General features: G+C 44.1%; 1 protein-coding gene across 1 annotated transcript in view; it reads left to right on the forward strand.

Moving 5' to 3' along the window:
- LOC140424319 (uncharacterized) overlaps positions 1-21,884 on the forward strand; it is a 135,319-nt gene that overhangs the window by 94,834 nt on the left and 18,601 nt on the right. Inside the window, exon 6 of the mRNA XM_072507855.1 lies at positions 12,474-12,543. Coding sequence (XP_072363956.1) covers positions 12,474-12,543 — 70 coding nt within the window. The remainder of the gene's footprint in view (positions 1-12,473; positions 12,544-21,884) is intronic.

Consider the following 21,884-nt stretch of genomic DNA (forward strand, 5'->3'; position numbering starts at 1 on the left):
CACTGCAGAGGCACAATGGAGGAAGGCGCAGGGTGTACAGTATGAATATGGAGAGAAGGCGAGCAGATTGCTGGCACACCAATTGAGGAAAAGGGGAGCAGCGAGGGAAATAGGGGGGGTGAGAGACGAAGATGGAGAGACGGAGCGGAGAGAGTGAATGAAGTGTTTAAGACATTTTATAAAAAATTGTATGAAGCTCAACCCCCGGAAGGGAGGGAGAGAATGATGGAGTTTTTGGATCGGCTGGAAATTCCCAAGGTGGAAGAGCAGGAAAGGATGGGATTGGGAGCACAGATCACGGTAGAAGAAGTGGTGAAAGGAATTAGGAACATGCAGACGGGAAAGGCCCCGGGACCGGACGGATTCCCAGTTGAATTTTACAGAAAATATTTGGACTTGTTCGCCCCGCTACTGACGAGGACCTTTAACGAGGCAAAGGAAAGGGGACAACTGCCCCCGACTATGTCAGAAGCAACGATATCGCTTCTTTTAAAGAAGGAAAAGGATCCGCTACAATGCGGGTCCTACAGACCAATCTCCCTCCTCAATGTAGATGCCAAGGTCTTGGCCAAGGTAATGGCAATGAGAATAGAGGAATGTGTCCCGGGGGTGGTTCATGAGGACCAAACTGGGTTTGTGAAGGGGAGACCGCTGAACACGAACATACGGAGGTTGTTAGGGGTAATGATGATGGCCCCACCAGAGGGTGAAACGGAGATAGTAGTGGCGATGGATGCCGAGAAAGCATTTGATAGAGTGGAGTGGGATTATCTGTGGGAGGTGTTGAGGAGATTTGGGTTCGGAGAGGGGTATGTTAGATGGGTGCAGCTGTTGTATAGGGCCCCAGTGGCGAGTGTGGTCACGAATGGACGGGGATCGGCATATTTTCGGCTCCATAGAGGGACAAGGCAGGGATGCCCTCTGTCCCCATTATTGTTTGCACTGGCGATTGAGCCCCTGGCGATAGCGCTGAGAGGTTCCAAGGGATGGAGGGGAATACTTAGGGGAGGAGAAGAACACCGGGTATCTTTATATGCGGATGATCTGCTACTATATGTGGCGGATCCAGCGTAGGGGATGCCAGAAATAATGCGGATACTTGGGGAGTTTGGGGATTTTTCAGGGTATAAATTGAACATGGGGAAGAGTGAGCTGTTTGTGGTGCATCCAGGGGAGCAGAGTAGAGAAATAGAAGACCTACCGTTGAGGAAGGTAACAAGAGACTTTCGTTACCTGGGGATCCAGATAGCTAAGAATTGGGGCACATTGCACAGGCTAAATTTGACGCGGTTGGTGGAACAGATGGAGGAAGATTTCAAGAGATGGGATATGGTAGCATTGTCAATGGCAGGGAGGGTGCAGGCGGTTAAGATGGTGGTCCTCCCGAGATTCCTCTTTGTTTCAGTGTCTCCCGGTGGTGATCACGAAGGCTTTTTTCAAAAGGATAGAAAAGAGTATCATGGGTTTTGTTTGGGCCGGGAAGACTCCGAGAGTGAGGAAGGGATTCTTACAGCGTAGTAGGGATAGGGGGGGGCTGGCACTACCGAGCCTAAGTGAGTATTATTGGGCCGCTAATATTTCAATGGTGAGTAAGTGGATGGGAGAGGAGGAAGGAGCGGCGTGGAAGAGATTAGAGAGGGCGTCCTGTAGGGGGACCAGCCTGCAGGCTATGGTGACAGCCCCATTGCCGTTCTCACCAAGGAACTATACCACGAGTCCAGTGGTGGTAGCTACACTGAAGATTTGGGGACAGTGGAGACGACATAGGGGAAAGACCGGAGCACTGGGGGGGTCCCCGATAAGAAACAACCATAGGTTTGCCCCGGGGGGAATGGATGGGGGATATGGAATGTGGCAAAGAGCAGGTATAACTCAATTGAAAGATCTATTTGTGGATGGGAAGTTTGCGAGTCTGGGAGCGCTGACCGAGAAATATGGGTTGCCCCAAGGGAATGCATTCAGGTACATGCAATTGAGGGCTTTTGCGAGGCAACAGGTGAGGGAATTCCCGCAGCTCCCGACACAAGAGGTGCAGGACAGAGTCATCTCAAAGAAATGGGTGGGGGACGGTAAGGTGTCGGATATATATAGGGAAATGAGAGACGAAGGGGAGACTATGATGGACGAACTAAAAGGGAAATGGGAAGAAGAGCTAGGGGAGGAGATTGAGGAGGGGATGTGGGCAGATGCCCTAAACAGGGTAAACTCGTCGTCCTCGTGCGCCAGGCTAAGCCTGATTCAGTTTAAGGTATTACACAGGGCACATATGACTGGAACACGGCTCAGTAAATTTTTTGGGGTGGAGGATAGGTGTGCGAGGTGCTCGAGAAGCCCAGCGAATCATACCCATATGTTTTGGTCATGCCCGGCACTACAGGGGTTTTGGATGGGGGTGACAAAGGTGCTTTCGAAAGTAGTAGGAGTCCGGGTCGAACCAAGCTGGGGGTTGGCTATATTTGGGGTTGCACAAGAGCCGGGAGTGCAGGAGGCGAAAGAGGCCGATGTTTTGGCCTTTGCGTCCCTAGTAGCCCGGCGCAGAATATTGCTAATGTGGAAAGAAGCCAAGCCCCCGGGGGTGGAGACCTGGATAAATGATATGGCGGGGTTCATAAAGTTAGAGCGGATTAAGTTCGCCCTAAGGGGGTTGGCTCAAGGGTTTACTAGGCGGTGGCAACCGTTCGTCGAATATCTTGCGGAAAGATAGATAGGGGAGAACAAGGAAGGCAGCAGCAGCGGCCCAGGACTTTGGGGGGGGGGGGGGGGGGGGTGGCCTGAGACAAGGCAGTTGCCAATTAGGGCTAGTTTTTATTTTTTGTTATTTAATATTTATTTATTTGTTGTTGTTTTTGTTTAAATTTAAAAAGGTCATTATTATCTGTATTGTTACAATGTTGTGTAAAGGATGCACAATGTACTGTGTTGGTTGACCAAAAATTTTCAATAAAATATTATTTAAAAAAAAAAACACTCTATATTAAAACACCTTTTTGTGGTTGGGGAAAATGGAAAAATCATCTTGCATCTCTCCCCTATCTGGAACACCCCCACCCTCTGGCATCTCGTCTCCTCCCATTGGATTGAATTAAAAATCTTTTATACCTTTAAATCCATACAGACCTTCTATTTGAGCCCACATCTGCAGTCATCTGTAGCCTTGTGTGTCTTCCGGCCCTATTTTGTTCTCAACGTTGCATAACAAAGTTTTAAGTACAGTGCAGAGTGGTGTCTTAATCATTTTATTTGAATGCAATTAACTGCAACTGGATTCCCAATTAGTCACCTGGCTAATTTATTAGCCAACTCTGGTTTAGACAAATGTTTTCTTTTACTTAGTTCAACATTGAATTGTAAAGTCTGACAGCTTTGATATTGCATTCATTAAAAAAAATATCAATCCAAGTGTGGCTTACCCTGTCTAATTTGTCATGATGATGTGACTTGTACCTTCTAATTTCACTGGCTGACCAAGCATCTATTAAATTGATTTTTAAAAAGAAAAATATTTTTAAAGACACAGACTTAAGATGACTGCCATAGGTTGCCTGATGCCTAGTATTGCAAGTTGACCAGCTCCTGGAAAGTTCCAATGTGGGATGCCTAGTATTGCAAGTTGACCAGCTCCTGGAAAGTTCCAATGTGAATTACAGTTCAACCATGTCCAGACACGCTCCTTGAATTTCGTACCGGAAGATGTCGAGAACTACTTCAAAATGTGCCATTTAATATACATATATTGATAAAAAGTATATTTATTGAAGCTTTACATTTTAACAAATAACAGCACATCAAGAAAAGTAAAAGTCTCACTATAGATGTATACAGAGGGGAACAGGAAAACCGAAATATAAGTGGCTCAAGACAATCATTATACTCCACTTGCTGCTTCTGTATGCATCACCAGAGAATAAGGGTGAAAAGGCTACGGCTCTGAAAACATGATAAAATGGTGCACATCTTCAGGAAATATGCAGGAACCCAGTTCTAAAAGAATGTTTTACATATACCACAACAACCTCCACTTCAGGCACAGAACAGAATGACCATAATTCCACATTCAGAGGACCAACAGCCATAGATTCTGATTATGGTCAGAACCATCAGTGCCTCCCAACAACCTAATCGAAACAGGCTAAAGCAGGACCAGGACTCAGCCAAGGGTCTATTACTCTGGCATATGCCCACCACCTATTGTTGAAGAGAAGTACTTGTTCAGACAGGGGAACATCCCAACCATTAGGGGACAACAGGATATCATGATGGGTCAAGACTGGGCTCAACCCCAGGCACAGAAGAAGCAAAATCCAGCCTGTCAAAGTCCCTAATAAGTGCCTTCAAGAAGGGAAGTCACAAACATGAGGGGGAAACCGGATACCAACCACAGCACCAGACCAGGCCTAGTCCAGCACACTGACATACAGGTAGGTGTCAGTATCCCCGGCCAGCACCTAAGATCTACCACCCATCCAGCCTTGCACCTCACCAACCCCACCCAAGGGAAATGCACGAACCCCACTAGCACGGTTTTTAAAAAAATAAAAAAATCACTCCTGCCTAAACTGGAGAGACTCCACCACCAAACAGAACAACCAACATCTAGATCAGTGTTTTTCAAACTTTTTTTCCGGGGACCCATTTTTACCAACCGACCAACCTTCGGGACCCAACACAGCCAAACTTTGCGACCCACGCCGGCCGACCTTCGCAACCACCATTTTCTCTTGCCTTGTTTGCCGCTGACAAAATGGAGGAATCGCAATGGCGCCCAAAGCACGTGATGTCAATGTTCGGGGGTGTGACCTCTCTGCATCCCTTCAGGCAGGAAGATTACATAATTTTTTTTTAAAAAATCTTCTGCGTTTCGGATTGCGCAAATTCGCAGGCAACAGCTACAACAGCCGGCTTTTTTGTTTGTTTTACAAGTCCAGGGAGGGGTTTTATCTGATAAAATTTTACAAAAAAATGCAGAATGTGAAAATGGTTTTATCCTCTAGAAATTGGAGGTTCACCACATTTCACCTAAACATGACAATTAAAAATGTAAAAAAAATAAGAGCCGCTTAAAAATCAATTAATTGATAAAGCTTCCAAATACGACCTGCAGGCACTTTGTTTTGGAATGTTTAAAAATCAAGATTAAAAAAAGTCGACATCTCTTGGTTGAAGTTACAGCTGTGGTGAAACCATTGTTGGATCACTCACCATTCTTGGAGTAAGAGACTTCCACTTCAGCATCAAAGTTCAGAAAGCAACCAATCACATCATTCTTCACAAACTTTTTGCAGCCGGCTTTTAACAATGCCGGCTGCGACCAGAATGCGGGCGCACGGCGCATGCGTGCCCGCTCATCGGTACGCATGCGCAAAACTCTGTACATGTGCACCGATGAACGGGCACGCATGCACAGTGCAGCCGCATTTTTTTGTATATGTTCGTGGCCATTTTGAATGCTGTTCAGCCGTCATTATTAAAAGGCGGCTGTTACGCGCGGATCTGTGCAATCGGGATCACCGCGACGGACTACTCCACGACCCTCCCAACACCCACCCGTGGGTTGCGCCCCCGACTTTGACAATGCCTTGGAGTCCATCTTCTAGAACAATAGTTATTTGAAAATGTTTTCCTATTACATCAAGATGGATAGTGGCATATTCGAGGAGATAATGGTGCGGACATTACAGAATCAAATCATCCCTGGCCATGATCAAGCAACCACTGGTCAGACAAGTAATCATTGTGGGGAGGGGGCAGAAAGGGAGGTCATGTGACTGAAGTAACATATCACACAAGCTGCTAAGACAAGTGGTCTGTAGTCTGGAAAAGCAGCCGGTGACCAGTTCGAGAAACTAACTCTACCAGAAACCTTGAACCAGGCTCTTTTATAAATTGCAGCATCTACATTGACTGCATCCAAGAAACCAGCTAACTGAAATTAGTCATAATGTTTAAAATGAATACCTCAATAACAATCAAAGGTTGAATAAGAGGGGATCCAGTTTGCCCCTTCTCACCTGATCGCAACAAATTCTAACCAAAAGTTAATTACTATTTTAGGTTAGATTTGCTCTAGATGGAGGCGCGGCGCATGGGCTGGAGGCGGGCCCAAGAAAGGGGATGGCTGATCGGGGGGGGGGGGGTCACTTTGCCACCCCCAACTAGGCTGATCACTTGGAATGTTCGAGGGTTAAATGGGGGCCGGTTAAGAGGGCACGTGTGTTCGCACACCTGAAGGCGGACGTGGTAATGTTGCAGGAGACACACCTTAGAGTAGTGGACCAGGTTAGATTGAGGAAAGGCTGGGTCAGTCAGGTCTTCCACTCCGGGCTGGACACAAAGACTAGAGGGGTTGTGATCTTGATTAATAAGCGGGTGATATTTGAGGTGGGTCGAATAGTTTTGGATGTGGGAGGTCGACACATTATGGTTAGTGGTAAAGTGGAGGGGATGAAGGTAGTGCTGGTTCATGTGTATGCCCCAAATTGGGATGACGGATTCATAAAGAGGATGTTACCAAGAGAGTAGTGGGGGGCATGGAATGCACTGCCTGTGGAAGTAGTTGAGTCGGAAACATTAGGGACCGTCAAGCGGCTATTGGATAGGTGCATGGATTACGGTAGAATGATGGGGTGTAGATTAATTTGTTCTTAATCTAGGAAAAAAGTTTGGCACAACATAGTGGACCGAAGGGCCTGTTCTGTGCTGTATTTTGCTATGTTCTATGTTGGGGAAGATACCGGACCTGGACTCACAAGCTGGTCATGGGAGGGGACTTTAATACAGTTATTGATCCCGGCCTGGATCGGTCATGCTCTAAAACGGGCAGGGTGCCAGCAATGCAAAGGAACTGAAAGGGTTCATGGAGCAGATGGGGGGGGAGGGGGGATCCATGGAGATTTAGGCAGCCGAGGGTGAAGGAGTTCTCCTACTACCACGTACATAAGGCATACTCTCGGATCAATTTCTTTATTTTGGGTAGGGCAGAGGTGGTGGGAACGGGGTACTCGGCGATTACAATCTCAGACCATGTCCCACACTGGGTTGACCTGCAGGTTAGTAAAGATAGCAATCAGCGCCCGCAATGGAGGTTAGATGTAGGGCTGTTGGCGGACAAAGCGGTGTGTGAGAGGCTGAGGAAATGCATACAAAATTATCTGCAGGGAAATGATACGGGGGAAGTCTCGGCAGCGGTGGTCTGGGAAGCGCTGAAGGCAGTGGTGAGAGGAGAGCTGATCTCGATCCGGGCTCACAGGGACAGGACGGACAGGGCAGAGACGGACCGACTGGTAAAAGAGAGTCTACAAGTCGACAGGAGGTACACGGAGATTCCAGAGATGGGGCTTTTGAGGGAACGGCGGAGGCTACAGGTGGAGTTCGGCTTGTTAATCACAGGGAGGGCAGTGGAACAACTCAGAAGGGCGAGGGGGGGGCAATCTACGACCATGGTGAGAAGGCCAGCAGGATGCTTGCACAGCAGCTCAAAGAGGGAGCCAGCTAGAGAAATAGGGAAAGTTATTGACGGGGATTGGAACTTGGTTGGCGATTCGGCGTAAGGCGTTTAGGGATTTCTACAGATGGTTGTACAGGTCGGAACCCCCTACGGGGCTGGAGGGGATGAGGCACTTCCTGGAGGGGCTGACTTTCCCTAAGTGGACGGGGAGCTGGTAGAACGACTGGGGCCCCCGATCGGATTGGAAGAGATGGTAGAGGGCTTGAAGGCCATGCAGTCGGGTAAGGCCCCGGGACCTGACGGGTACCCAGCGGAGTTCTATAAAAAGTTCTCCGGGATATTGGGACCGGTACTGATGAAGGTGTTTAATGAGGCAAGGGAAAGAAGGGTTCTGCCCCAGACAATGTCACAGGCTACGATTTAGCTTATCCTGAAACGGGACAAGAACCCGGAGCTATGTGGGTCCTATAGGCCGATATCCCTGTTGAATGTAGACGCCAAAATGTTGTCCTCCAGGATTGAGGATTGTGTACCGGACGTTATTGTGGAGGATCAGACTGGGTTCATTAAGGGCATGGAGCTGGTGGCCAATGTAAGAAGGCTGTTAAATGTGATCATGATGCCCCTGGAAAGTAGGGAGGTGGAGGTAGTGGTCGCGATGGTTGCGGAAAAAGCTTTTGACTGGGTTGAATGGGATTATTTATGGGAGGTTCTGGGGCGGTTCAGATTTGGGAGGGGTTTTATTGACTGGGTCAGGTTGCTGTACCGGGCTCCTGTGGCAAGTGTACGGACGAACAGGACGACTTCGGACTATTTTAGACTGCACTGGGGGACGAGACAGGGATGCCCCCTCTCCCCACTGCTGTCTGCGCTGGCTATAGAGCCGCTGGCAATTGCTCTGAGAGCCTCAAGGGGCTGGTCCTGCGGGGAGGGGCGGGGACGGGTGGAGCACAAGAGTCTCGCTTTATGCGGATGACCTGCTCCTATATGTTTCAGATCCAATTGAGGGGATGGAGGAAATCATGGGGATTTTAGGGGAATTTGGTCGGTTCTCGGGGTATAAGCTTAATATGGGGAAGAGCGAGATATTTGCAGTCCAGGCGAGGAGTCAGGAGAGACGACTGGGGGAACTGCCGTTTAGATTGGTCGGGGACAGTTTCAGATACCTAGGTATGTATTCAGGTCGCGCGGGATTGGGACCGGCTACATAAATTGAACTTGGCCCGGTTGGTAGATCAGATGAAAGATGATGTCTGGAGATGGGATGCGCTCCCGTTGTCTCTCGCGGGGCGAGTCCAAACGGTGAAAATGACGCTCCTCCCGAGATTCCTGTTTGTATTTCAATGTCTCCCCATCTTTATTCCGTGGTCCTTTTTTCAGCGGGTCAATAAAGTTATTGCGGGCTTCGTGTGTTGGGGTGTTGGGGGGGGGGCAATGCTTAAGCGGAGTCGGGGAGAAGGCGGGCTGGCGCTGCCGAATTTTATCAATTATTACTGGACGGCTAACATAGCTGTGATTAGGAAGTGGGGGGGGGGTCGGTATGGGTGTGTATGGAGGCGGCTTCATGCAAGGGCACAAGTTTGGGGGTGCTGGTAACTGCGCCTCTGCTGTTTCCGCTGGCGCGGTACTCCACCGTGGTGGTGGCGGCCCTGAGAGTCTGGGGGCAATGGAGGAGATATGTGGACGCATCGGCCTGGTCCCCAATCTGCGATCACCGGTTTGCCCCGGGGAGTATGGATGGGGGCTTCCGAATATGGCGGAGAGCGGGGATTGAGAGTATGAGGTACTTGTTTATAGAGGGGATCTTTCCGAGTATGAGGGCCCCGGAGGAGAAGTTTGCATTGGTGAGGCGAAACCAATTTAGATACATGCAGATGGGGGACTTTCTGCGTAGACAGGTATCAACCTTCCCACTCCTGCCGCTAAGGGGGATTCAGGACAGGGTAGTTTCCAGAGGCTGGGTAGGAGAGGGGAGCGTCTCTGACATTGACAAGGAACTTATGGGATCAGAGGAGATGCAGACAGAGGAGCTGAAGTGCAAGTGGGAGGGGGAGCTGGGGGGAGAGATAGAGGAGGGTCTTTGGGCGGACACGTTGAGTAGAGTCAATGCGACCGCAACATGTGCCAGGCTCAGCCTGATTCAATTCAAGGTCGTTCACCGGACCCGGATGAGCAGATTCTTTGGGGTGGAAGACGGGTGCAAAATGTGCGGGAGGACCGGCGAACCATGCCCACATGTTTTGGACAGGTCCAAAGCTTAGGGGATTTTGTCAGGGGTTTGCTGAGGTCATGTCCAAGGTATTAAAACAAGGGTGGCGCTGAGTCCAGAGGTGGCGATTTTTGGGATGTCGCAACATCCGGGAATCCAGGAGGAGAAAGAGGCATACGTTCTGGCCTTTGCTTCCTTGGTAGCCCGGAGACGGATACTATTAGCTTGGAGGGACTTAGCCCCCGAAGTCGGAGACCTGGCTATCGGACATGGCTAGCTCTCTCGGTTTGGAGAAAATCAAGTTCGCCCTGAGAGGGTCACTGTTGGGGTTCACCCGGAGGTGGCAACCATTCATCGACTTCTTCGCGGAAAATTAATCGTCAGTGTGGGGGGGGGGGTTAGGTTAGCATAGATTAGGGGGTTAATTAATGGTGGGAAGCTCTTCGGGAGGGAGGTGGTATTTGCACTGTTTATATTCTTATGTACATTGTTTATATTGCTGCTGTTACAATGCCAAAAATTACCTCAACAAAATGTTTATTTAAAAAAAAAAAGATTTGTGCTAGACCAATATGACTTAACATGTCTCTCCTGCGATATAATGTATGCAGTTGCTGTGTTTAATGTTGCATATACCATTTGTGTGTTATGAAGGGCCTTTTTTGTAATGATTAAAATTGAATAGTGTCTCATGTAGTCAACCTTGCATTTTACAGCTATTTTAATGAATTGCTAATTTAATGAATTGCTTTCATGCTGGTGGTTCATTGTATTATCCATTGTATCTAGAAATTCTTCAGATTGTCGAAATTGTAATAGATTGGCTGAATGATAGTTGCATCCTGAATGAAAGCTATTTGAAAAGGGAGCTCAACTTCCACAGTACTTTTGTTTGAACACCTTGATCTGAAGTGATTTCGAATGTTATCAAAACTGGAGTGAAATAATGATTTGGCAAGTGGGAGAAACAAGGTTGTTTGAGAATAGTTTTTTAAAAAAAAAGCCTATTTTCTGTGATGGTGGGTTAATGTTTTAAAAAAATAAATTTAGAGTACCCAATTTTTTTTGGGTTGTGGGGTGAGACCCACGCAGACATTGGGGGGGGGGGCGGGGAATGCGCAAACTCCACACGGACGGTGATGCGGGGCCAGGATCAAACCTGGATTCTATGCGCCGTGAGGCAGCAGTGCTAACCACTGTGCCACCCTAGAGGTAAAGTTCTGGCAGATATTTGTAAATGGAACCTTGCACAACTTGTCTCTCTAATTTTGCAAAGGCTTGTATGTAGGGCAGCAGGAAAGATTTTGAAATAATTGACCTTGTTAATGGATGATTGTCACTTATAGCATCACTTGAGATCTAACAAAGTTCTAATCCCATGAAATCAGAAAAACTGGGAGATTGTAATCCTCAGAAGTAAATGAGTTTAAAATCCCTAGTTTGCTGTTTTAAAACCTTTATTTTTCATTTATAAAATGAAGTATATTCAAATTGATTTGAGAATAGTGTGAACTTTTGTGGAGTAAAATCTGACATTTTTAGGTGTGTTCATACGGGGTGAAACTGAGTTTATGTTCTGCAAACAAGGAATTGGAATAATTTATGTTCCATTGGCTGAGATGCCACAGCATTCACTCAACTCGTGGTTAGGGAGAAGTCCACTTTAGCTTTTGGATTTAACAGGACCATTTCAAATTTGCTAATGAGGTAATATTTACCTGTCCCTTGAGCATTAACAATTGAGGGCTAAAATTCTGCTCCTGGCACATTGGGATTCATATATTTTGCCTGGTTATTTGCAATATCAGTTTAGACTGGTTTCCCATGCCTTCAGATGTTGATGCAGGCTTTTGACTTTCTAAAAGCAACTGGTGTGTTTCTGGTGCGATTTTCATTAGATGCTCAAAGTAGGGATTGGGATTTTTGATGTTGGAGTAGAAACATGTTGATTCAACTTCTTACTGCAGCAGGTGGATTTCCTGTTGGTGACAAAGTTTGAAATTAGACTTTGGCAATGTCTGTTGGACAGGCGAGACAGCACCAACTCCTGCCACTCTTTTGTGCCTGACGCAGCATAGAGTTTCAGAAGTTCTAAGTGTGCAACATTCTTAATACAATTTTTAAAATGAATACTTTGAGGTTTATGATCTAGTATTAATGACATTTGTTCACTTATTTCCTGCCTGAATTACTTATTTGTTATAGTCTTCGTATAGGACCATAATTTATTATGACCGTTGTTTGTTTTGGACAAGGTCAGATCAACTTCACGATATGTAGTATGCCAAATCTTTTAAAACTCCTTGTAAAACATTGTCTCGAGGTGAAAATCTACTTAAGTCCAAATAACCTGATTACCTCCTTTAGCATGTAGTTAAATTGGATGTCCTTTTGTACTTGTCAATTAAGTAGTTATTGCATTTAATTTTTTTCTTTTCTTCTTTTTCTAATGCATTTAATCTTAAAAGGACTGTCCCCAATATGTCCCATCATTCATTATCACTGTTGCACTCTGGATGTTTTTTGTTTAGATCCGATTGCCAATGTAAAATGTAATTTTGCCTCCGTTTATGATCGGCATTCATTTAATCTTTTAAATCTCTAATTGTCATATAATTTTTTGTTCACCTGGATAGATGGCTGTAATGTGTGGATTCTCCCCACCTCCACTGGCAGTCGTATCTTTTAATGATTTATGAAATCATTTTCCCCCAATCTAATTTTACTTTTGAAGATTAGACAATTAGTGAGACGTTTGTTTTAGATTTTGTTGATGTTTTAAAATGTCTGCTCTTAACTCCATTTATTTTCCTGCCACAGTTTTCAGTGCTGATGTGGCTGCTCACGTATGTTGGTGCCTTGTTTAATGGGCTGACCCTGCTGATAATGGGTAAGTCTTTCTTCATACTTTTGCATTGTATTTTCTGCACCTCTTCCATTCCTGCAGATGTTATTTATTTTGTTATGGGCCAGGGTTTAGAGAACCCCAAAGTGTATCATGGAGTTCACCTGACCCACAACTTTTAATAGATTGTGGTATGGGGAGCACACAGCCCACTCTACAGGCGTGGTACAGCAGAGATGGAAAAGTATTTTTTAAAGCAAAACAATGTTTATTCTATGAACTCAAGTTAACCTTTTTAAAACATAGTGAACATCTTAGCAACCATCAATTCAAATACAACCCCCAAAGAATACAACACGAAGTAATCCTTAACTTCCCAAACAACATCCAGAAGACAAAAGAAACACCTTTTAACATAAGACCATTAGGTTTACATTCACTACTGAGAACATTTATAATTTGAATTCAACAAATGATCAAGAGATAGTCTTTTATGGCAGAGAGATCAACAGTGCACCTGCTCTGCCTGGCTTCAGCTCCAACACTGAAAACAAAACTAAAACACACCCTGCAGCAAACAGCCTACAACGAAAGTAAAAAGCTGACAGACAGCTCAGCTCCACCCACACACTGACATCACTGCAGTAATAAACACCCATTTCTTAAAGGTACTCTCACTACAGATATTTATATACATACCCACTTATAAACACCCATTTCTTAAAGGTACTCTCATGGTACTCTCACATGAACCTCCCCCCAAGAAAAAAAATAAACTATCAACTTCAAGAATGTTTCATTTTTCACCTTTTCACTATCCTTCAAGAAATGCACACAGTACATATACTTTATAGTTTCAAAACAAAACAACACGCGCAAACAGGTATAATAATATAGTCCTTTTTTTTTTTTGTTCTTCCTCCAACTGAAATCCTTCTCGATTGACGGTCTCTTTGAACAAGAAAGTCCTTGCACGATCCGTCCATTTCTCTACGCCTCGGCATTTCTCTTTAAAGTCAGATACTTTAGTTCAAACTGATCACAGAGTCCCTTGTAATTCTCCAACACATGAACATTGGTTATCCCAGCTTTCAGGCAGTCAAATGCCTGTTGAGACTCCGCTGTCCATTGAAATTTTCGACGTTTCTTCAGCAAGCCCATCAGTGGAGCAATCACCCTACAAAACTTTTTCACATGTTCGATCAAATCCACTCGTGCCAAGAAATTGCATTATTTCCCTTTGTCTTGAGGCTATTGGAAACTCCTCAATAGCTGTTGTCTTCACATCCCATGTGACCATTCGACCCTGTCCGAATGTATGGCCAAGGAAAGTGACTTGGGCTTTTCCAAATTCACTTTTGGCTAGGTTTATCACCAAACCCGCCTCCTGAAGTCGATCGAATAACTCAATCAGATGTTTTAAATGTTCTTTCCATGTCTGGCTGAAAATTACCAGATCGTTGATGTATACCGCACAATTGGGTAACCCTGAAACAAATTTGTTAGTTAACCATTGAAATGTGGCTGGGGTGTTTTTCATACCAAATGGCATAACTTTGAATTGGTATATACCATCTAGAGTCACAAAAGCTGAAATCTCCTTCGCACTTTCGGATAAAGGTACCTGCCAGTAACCTTTAAGTAAATCCAGTTTGGAAATAAAAGCTGATTGTCCCACTTTCTCAATGCAATCCTCCAAACATGGGATAGGATAAGAGTCCGTCCTTGTAACTGCATTACCCGTTCTATAGTCCACACACAACCGTTTGGTACCGTCTGATTTAGGTACCATCACTATGGGTGAGCTCCATTGGCTGCAACCCACTTCAATTATGTCATTTTTAAGCATACTGTCAATCTCTTTGTTAACCTGTGCCAATTTTAAAGGGTTAAGTCCATATGGATGTTGTTTGATCGGAACAGCCTTTCCCACATCTACATCATGTATTGCCATTTTAGTACTTCCCAATTTATCTCCACAGACTTGCCCATGTGATATCAATAACTCTTTCAGGTCAGTTTGTTTTTCCTCTGGAAGGTAACTTAACAATTCATCCCAATTTTTAAGAACATCCTCGTTTTCCAATTTAATTTGAGGTATGTCAAATTCACAGTCATCTGGATTTGGTTCGTCACTTTGAGTTAGAATCATTAAAACTTCCTCCTTTTTCTCTCCTTCCCTTTCAAAGTATCTTTTAAGCACATTCACATGACACACTCGGTGAGTTTTCCTTCTATCCGGCATTTTTATCACATAATTCACCTCACTTAATTTTCAATCTGATAAGGTCCACAAAACCTAGCTTTTAAAGGCTCACCTACCATGGGTAACAACACTAAAATTTATCTCCACTGGCAAAACTATGAACTTTAGATTTCTTGTCCGCTACCAGCTTTTAAATGTTGTCTAGCCAATTCACCTGCTCTATTTAATCGTTCCCTAAAATTTAACACGTAATCCAATAATGTAATTTCTGATTTCTCACTCACCAATTTTTCCTTAATCAATTTAAGTGGTCCTCTTATCTCATGACCAAAAATTAGTTCAAAGGGACTAAATTTGGTTGACTCATTAGGAGCATCCTTAATTGCAAACAGTACGAATGGAATTCCTTTATCCCAATCCTCTGGATAACCTTGACAATAAGCCCTCAACATTGTCTTTAATGTCTAGTGCCACCTTTCTAATGCTCCCTGCGATTCTGGATGGTCCGAAGTTGATTTAAATTGTTTTATTCCTAAGCTATCCATAACTTCTTTGAATAACCTTGAGGTAAAATTTGATCCATGATCAGATTGTATTTCTGTGGGTAGTCCATATCCAGTAAAGAATTTAAGTAACTCCTCCACAATCTTTTTAGCTGTAATATAACGTTCTGGAAACCAAGTAGACACATCCATTATTGTCAAAAGATATTGATTCCCACTTTTCATTTTCGGAAGCGGTCCTACGCAATCAATTAGGACCCTTATAAAAGGTTCCCCAAATGCTGGAATGGGTATTAAGGGCACTGGTTTTATCACTGCTTGAGGTTTCCCTATCACTTGACATGATTGACAAAATTTAACTACATCTTTATGTAGTCCAGGCCAATAAAAATGTTTTTGTATTTTAGCTTGAGTTTTCCTTATTCACAAATGACCTCCCACTGGTACCTCAGTGCAACTCGCAACACCTCCTTTCTATACCCTACCGGCAATACTACTTGATGAACTTCTGCCCACTTTTCATCCGCCTGCATATGTAAAGGTCCCCATTTTCTCATCAAGACATCACTTTTACGGTAATAACACTCTGGTATACACTCAGGTTCCTCTTCCGTTTTATTTCTACATCTTTTTGTTGTAACTCTGCCAATTTTCCTGAACTAAAAATATCCGCCTCATCCTCCACCTGTTCTTGTTCTTTTTGAACCATCTGATCAAAAATCGTTTCTGATAATTGCACTTCAACTGCATCTTCACTCTTTGATTTCTCCTCTTGTCTTAACTTGTGAATTTGCGACTTTGTTACTACACAATCCGGAAAAATTCCAGGATATTCGTCCTTAACACTTCAGTTGTCATATTTTCCACTGGCTTATCAACCAAAGTGGGCATCACTCCCACCTGCGATCCAGCTATATCATTACCCAAGATAAACTGTATTCCTGGACTAGATAGTTTCTCTATTACTCAGACTACCACTTCACCACTCTTCACTGGACTTTCCAACCGCACCTTGTATAATGGAACACTACTCCTCTCGCCCTGAATTCCACATATTACCACCTTTTCTGGCAATAGTCTTCCCAATCTACATAACTCCTCGTCTCTTACCATTAAAGATTGACTAGCTCCCGTATCTCTTAAAATTGTGACTTCTTTACCTACTCCTCCTGATACACATGAGTGAACTTTACCCACACAAGTAAATTCTTTAAAGAGATCTGGAAGCTTCTTATCAATCACCTCTTGATCAGGCTGTACAATCTTTTACACCTCTTTTGCATCACTTGGGCTTTCCTTTTCCACTTTCACAAACCCCACTGTCTTATCCTGTTTTATCACCTCGGCCTTCCCAGTGCTTTTCTTCAACCACCAACGCTGTTACTTTACATGGCCTAGTTTATTACAGTGAAAACATTTGAAACTTTTCATGTCTCTTCCACACTCCTGGATTTCTTTTTTAATCTGAGGTACACTCTCATTATCTCCCATCAGATCACCTTTACTTTTATCATTTGAGTATTTCTCATGTCCAGTTTCTATCCCTCACAGGTTGAAACTGATGTTGTAAACCAAGCTTTGATTTATGAACTAATTCATAATCATCTGCCGTTTCTGCTGCTAATCTCGCAGTTTTAACCTTCTGCTCTTCCACATGAGTTCTCACTACATCAGGAATTGAATTTTTAAACTCCTCCAAAAGTATAATTTCTCTGAGGCTTCAATAGTTTGGTCTATTTTCAAAGCCCTTATCCACCTATCAAAATTACTCTGTTTGATCCTCTCAAACTCCATGTATGTTTGACCAAATTCTTTCCTTAAATTTCTAAACCTTTGTCTGTAGGCTTCATGCACTAGTTCATATGCACCGAAGATGGATTTTTTCACCTCCTCATACATCTCAGATACCTCCTCCGGTAGTGATGCAAACATTTCACTAGCCTTTTGTACCAGCTTGTTTGAATCAGTAATACCCACATGTCCTGTGGCCATTTCATTTGTTTAGCCACCTTCTCAAATGAAATGAAAAAGGCTTCTACCTCCTTCTCGTCAAACCTTGGCAATGCTTGAACATATTTAAATAGATTCCCACCAAGCCTCCCACTTTGATGCTCTTTCTCACTATCCTCATCACCATCATTCAACTGTACGTTTCCCTTTACGTCTGCCAATTTTAACTTGACTGTCATGTTTCATGGCCATTTTCTGAAGTTCAAACTCTCTCTCTTTATCTTTTTCCCTGATCTGTATCTCCCTTTTTCTTTTTGTTCTGTTCTTTCTGTTTTCCTTTCTTCTCTCCCTCTTTCCTCTCTCTCTCTCTCTTTCTCTTCTCTTTTTCGTATTCAAATTGCTTTAATGCTTTCTCATGTTCCATTTGTTTAATTTGTAACTGACGTTTTGCCATTTCCAATGAGTCAAACTATCTCGGGCAACTTTAGCCACCGCCATAATTACCTCATCTTTTCGCATTTTGTCACATAATGTTAACTGCAATGTTTTTTCCAAATCTAACAGTCTGCTTTTAGTATCTGTGCGTAAGGTACTCCGTGTGACCGTCTCCACCCCCAAAAACTTCAGAGCCTCTGAAAGAGCCATTGTCCACAACACACTCCCTACTTAAACTGAAATACCACACCTGAAAAACAACCACAATATGCTCACCCATCACTGTCTTTATGTTCACTAAGCCAATCCAATAGATAGACTTTTATCCCCCTCGAGCCCCCAATTTGTTATGGGCCAGGATTTAGAGAGCCCCAAAGTGTATCATGGAGTTCACCTGACCCACAACTTTTCATAGATTGTGGTATGGGGAGCAAACGGCCCACTCTACAGGTGTGGTAGAGCAGAAATGGAAAAGTATTTTTAAAAGCAAAACAATGTTTATTCTATGAACTCGAGTTAACCTTTTTAAAACATACAGTGAACATCTTATCAACCATCAATTCAAATACAACCCCCAAAGAATACAACACTATTGTAATCCTTAATAACTTCCCAAGCAACATCCAGAAGACAAAAGAAACACCTTTTAACAGAAGCACATTAGGTTTACATTCACTACTGAGAACATTTATAATTCTGAATTCACCAAATGATCAAGAGATAGTTTTTCATGGCAGAGAGATCAACAGTGTACCTGTTCTGTCTGGCTTCAGCTCCAACACTGAAAAGGAAACTAAAACCCACCCTGCAGCAAACAGCCTAAAACGAAAGTAAAAAACAGACAGCCCAGCTCCACCCACACTCTGACATCACTGCAGTAATAAACACCCATTTCCTAAAGGTACTCTCACTACAGATACTTATACATATCCATTTATAAACACCCATTTCTTAAAGATACTCTCACATGACAATTTACATTAACTTACCACACCTAAATTTAAAATGCTTGCATTTATATTTTGATCAACGATGTATTATGAAAGTACATTAGTGGAAACTTGACGTATTTTAATTCCATATTGTCACTGAGAACTTTCTTTGTAGGTCTGGGTTGCATCTGCTTGGGCTATTTAAATATTTTTCCAATTAGTCTCACAAACTTTTATCAGATTTTCAAATTAGATTAGACTTTTTTTGGCTCCCGTTCCAGTTTGTTTTGTATATATGGCACCTAACAAGTTAGATTTCACTATTTTGCCAATCCATCTCAGCCGTCTGTTTTTAATTTATATTTTGGTTTGGGTGCAGTCACAGGAATGCTTCCAAGCCAGCCTATTCAGGTACATGTTGCAAATTCTGTTCGTAGGTTGAAAATAGGAATGATTCAAATGAGGTACAGTTGAATTGAGGTACCAGATGTTCAAAATTCTCTTTAATGCTCTTCTAGGGCCTAGAAATTGTAATTTTGTTTAAATCCTGGAAAGCAAGAACCTTTAATAAGGGGCAGGTTGAAAGCTAAGAAGCAACCAGCAGACAGCTTTGCTCCTCAGAAGAAGAAGCTTTGAGTTTTTGAAATGTACGGTTGCAACCTTTTTACTTTTGGTGTGGTAGCACAGTGGTTAGCACAGTTGTTTCAAAGCTCCAGGGTCCCAGGTTTGATTCCCGGCTTGGGTCACTGTCTCTGCGGAGTCTGAACGTTCTCCCCGTCTCTGCGAGGGTTTCCTTCCACAGTCCAAAGATGTGCAGGTTAGGTGGATTGGCCATGCTAACTTGCCCTGAGTGTCCAAAAAGGTTAGGTGGGGTTACAGGGATAGGTTGGAAGTGTGGGTTTAAATGGGGTGTTCTTTCCAAGGGCCGGTGCAGACTCGATGGGCTGAATGGCCTCCTTCTGCACTGTAAATTCTATGGTGCCGTGGTTGTGTTCCTGCATCAAGCTAGAAGCTCTGGGTTCATGTCTTATCTAGGACCTGTTGGCCAAGGAGGTAAATTCATAATGCAGCCTAACGACCTGTGAATTAATCTGCAAATCTTTGCAAGCTGCACCTGTGGCACATGGTAAAAGCGATTCCGGGTCAGCCATGTAACGGAAAGAAAATAGAGCCTCTGCCATCACAACTCTCGATACAACATGCATGAAGATGTACATGATCACAAGAAGCAGTTCCTGAGATTGCTTCGTGGATTTTCAGTTGTACTTCACCTGGAAAATGTATTTCAGATTAAACTTTTCATCTTGCAGTGTACTAAAGTAAACTTTTGTTTTAAAATCTAATAATTTGAAAGTGAACTAGGAGATGTAGACGGTACATCTTCAAGGTATGCATATCATTTGAAAGCTGAAAGGTCTAGATTTTTTTCAAACTTCTCTTCAATCCTCCAATCCAACTTCTGACCGGAATCTGCCTAAGAACCTTTCTGCACAGTTTGCTTGCTTGGGTAAACCTCGTGACTTTTAATGACCAGAATTCAAAGCATTATTACAAAGATGTGGCTGGCCAAAGCACTATGCAACTTCAGGGTGATGGCCTTAGATGTGATATATGCATCACGTTTGCTGTAACTTATGCTTGGGTAACAACTGGGCAAAGGTCCAGCAGTCCCAAATCGTTTTCTGCCTTCTTCCCCTGCCAATCAGCTGTGCCCCTTTTTGTTTTGTTTTGAAGTGGAGGAATTGGTTATTTAATTGTGATTTGGAATACAATTTCGAATTTATTTGCAGAAAGACTTTATTGTCAGCAGGAGCTAGGTAGAAAGTGTAGAATCATCACATACCAATATGCAAAGATTTGATTAAGAATTGTTTTGCCCTCTTTCTCCTCATTCTGTTTCCTGGATGTGCTGACTTTTGTTCTAGAAGAATTCAAGTATCATTCCAGAACCTTAGCAGGCAATTTGAGTACAGGAGGGACATACAAATTCTAATCTTTTTCTCAAGGAACCTTCAGATATAATTGCATTGAGAATTTCCTCGGATAGGGTTTCTACCGACCTTCTGCCAAGTTACAATGGTTGACGCAGAGATCGCTCAAGGAAATTCTCGACCATGCTTTCCGGTAGGGATCAGGGTAGCAATCAGGGGTGAGACTCTGTTTCAGAATTTAAAAGCAAAAAATCATTTTGTGGGTGCGCAACTGTTCCAGACTGAAACCTGCACAGGATCCGATCTGGGGTTTCCTTTTTAAAAAATGTATTTTATTTCAAACATATTGAAAAGTACAAAAACATAAATAAATCGGAAGACATTCTCCACACCTTACAGTTCACAGTTTGTGCGTGTTTGTCCCCCTTTTCACCCCCCCACCCCCCCAATGAACAATCCCTCCATAAATAGTCCCCACCGTATCTCAAAGCCCTCCGCTGATCCCTCAATTTAAACTTGAACTTTTCCAGCCGGAGGAGCTCATGCAGGTCCCCCAGCCAGACCGCCACCACCGGTGGTGTTGTCGGCCACCATTTCAACAGAATCCTTCACCGGGCAACGGCAGGCGAAGGTGTCAAGGTCGGCCTTCCTCCCCTCCATCAGCTTCGGCATTTCCGACACCCCAAAAACCGCCACCTTAGGGTCCAGCCTGGCCTCTACCCCCATCATCTTTGTTAGCGTCCCAAGCACCACCTCCCAGTATCTCTCCAACTTCTTACAGCACCAGAACATATGCTGGTGGTTTGCTGGTCCTCACCCACACTTCTCACTGTCTGCCATCCCTGGAAGAACCCACTCATCCTCACCTGAGTCATGTGCACCACCTTAAATTGAATCAAACTCCTCGCACATGAGGTCAAATTCACCCTGCTCATCGCCTCACTCCCATCCTATCGCTCCTCCTCGTATATCTCCTTAATCCTCACCACCTGTGCTCCCCCCTGCTCCCCCTATATATCCCCAAATCTACCCTCCCCTTCCACATCCGGGAGCAGAAACCACTCCAACAGGGAGATTGGAAAATCCTCTCCAATCCTTCTGTGCAAAGTTCCTCACTTGCATATGCCTGAATTTGCTTCCTTTCGGCAGCTCCACCGTCTCCCTCAGCTCTTCAAGACTTGGCAAACTTCTCCTCCAGATGTAAATCCCCCACCCTCACCAGTCCTACCTCCTCTCCATGCCATCCGTCTTTCCTAGCTTAAACCCATAGTTTCCACCGACATTCCCTTCATCCTAAAGTGCCTTCTCAACTGGTTCCACACCCTAACCGTGAACTGTACCACCTGGCTCTCCGTGTACCTCCTCGGTGCCAGCGGAAGCGCTGCCATCACCATGGCCCTCAGGCTGGATCCCCTACAGGACTCCTACT

The sequence above is a fragment of the Scyliorhinus torazame genome, chromosome 1 (genome assembly GCF_047496885.1).
Source record: "Scyliorhinus torazame isolate Kashiwa2021f chromosome 1, sScyTor2.1, whole genome shotgun sequence".
NCBI classification, from domain to species: domain Eukaryota; kingdom Metazoa; phylum Chordata; class Chondrichthyes; order Carcharhiniformes; family Scyliorhinidae; genus Scyliorhinus; species Scyliorhinus torazame.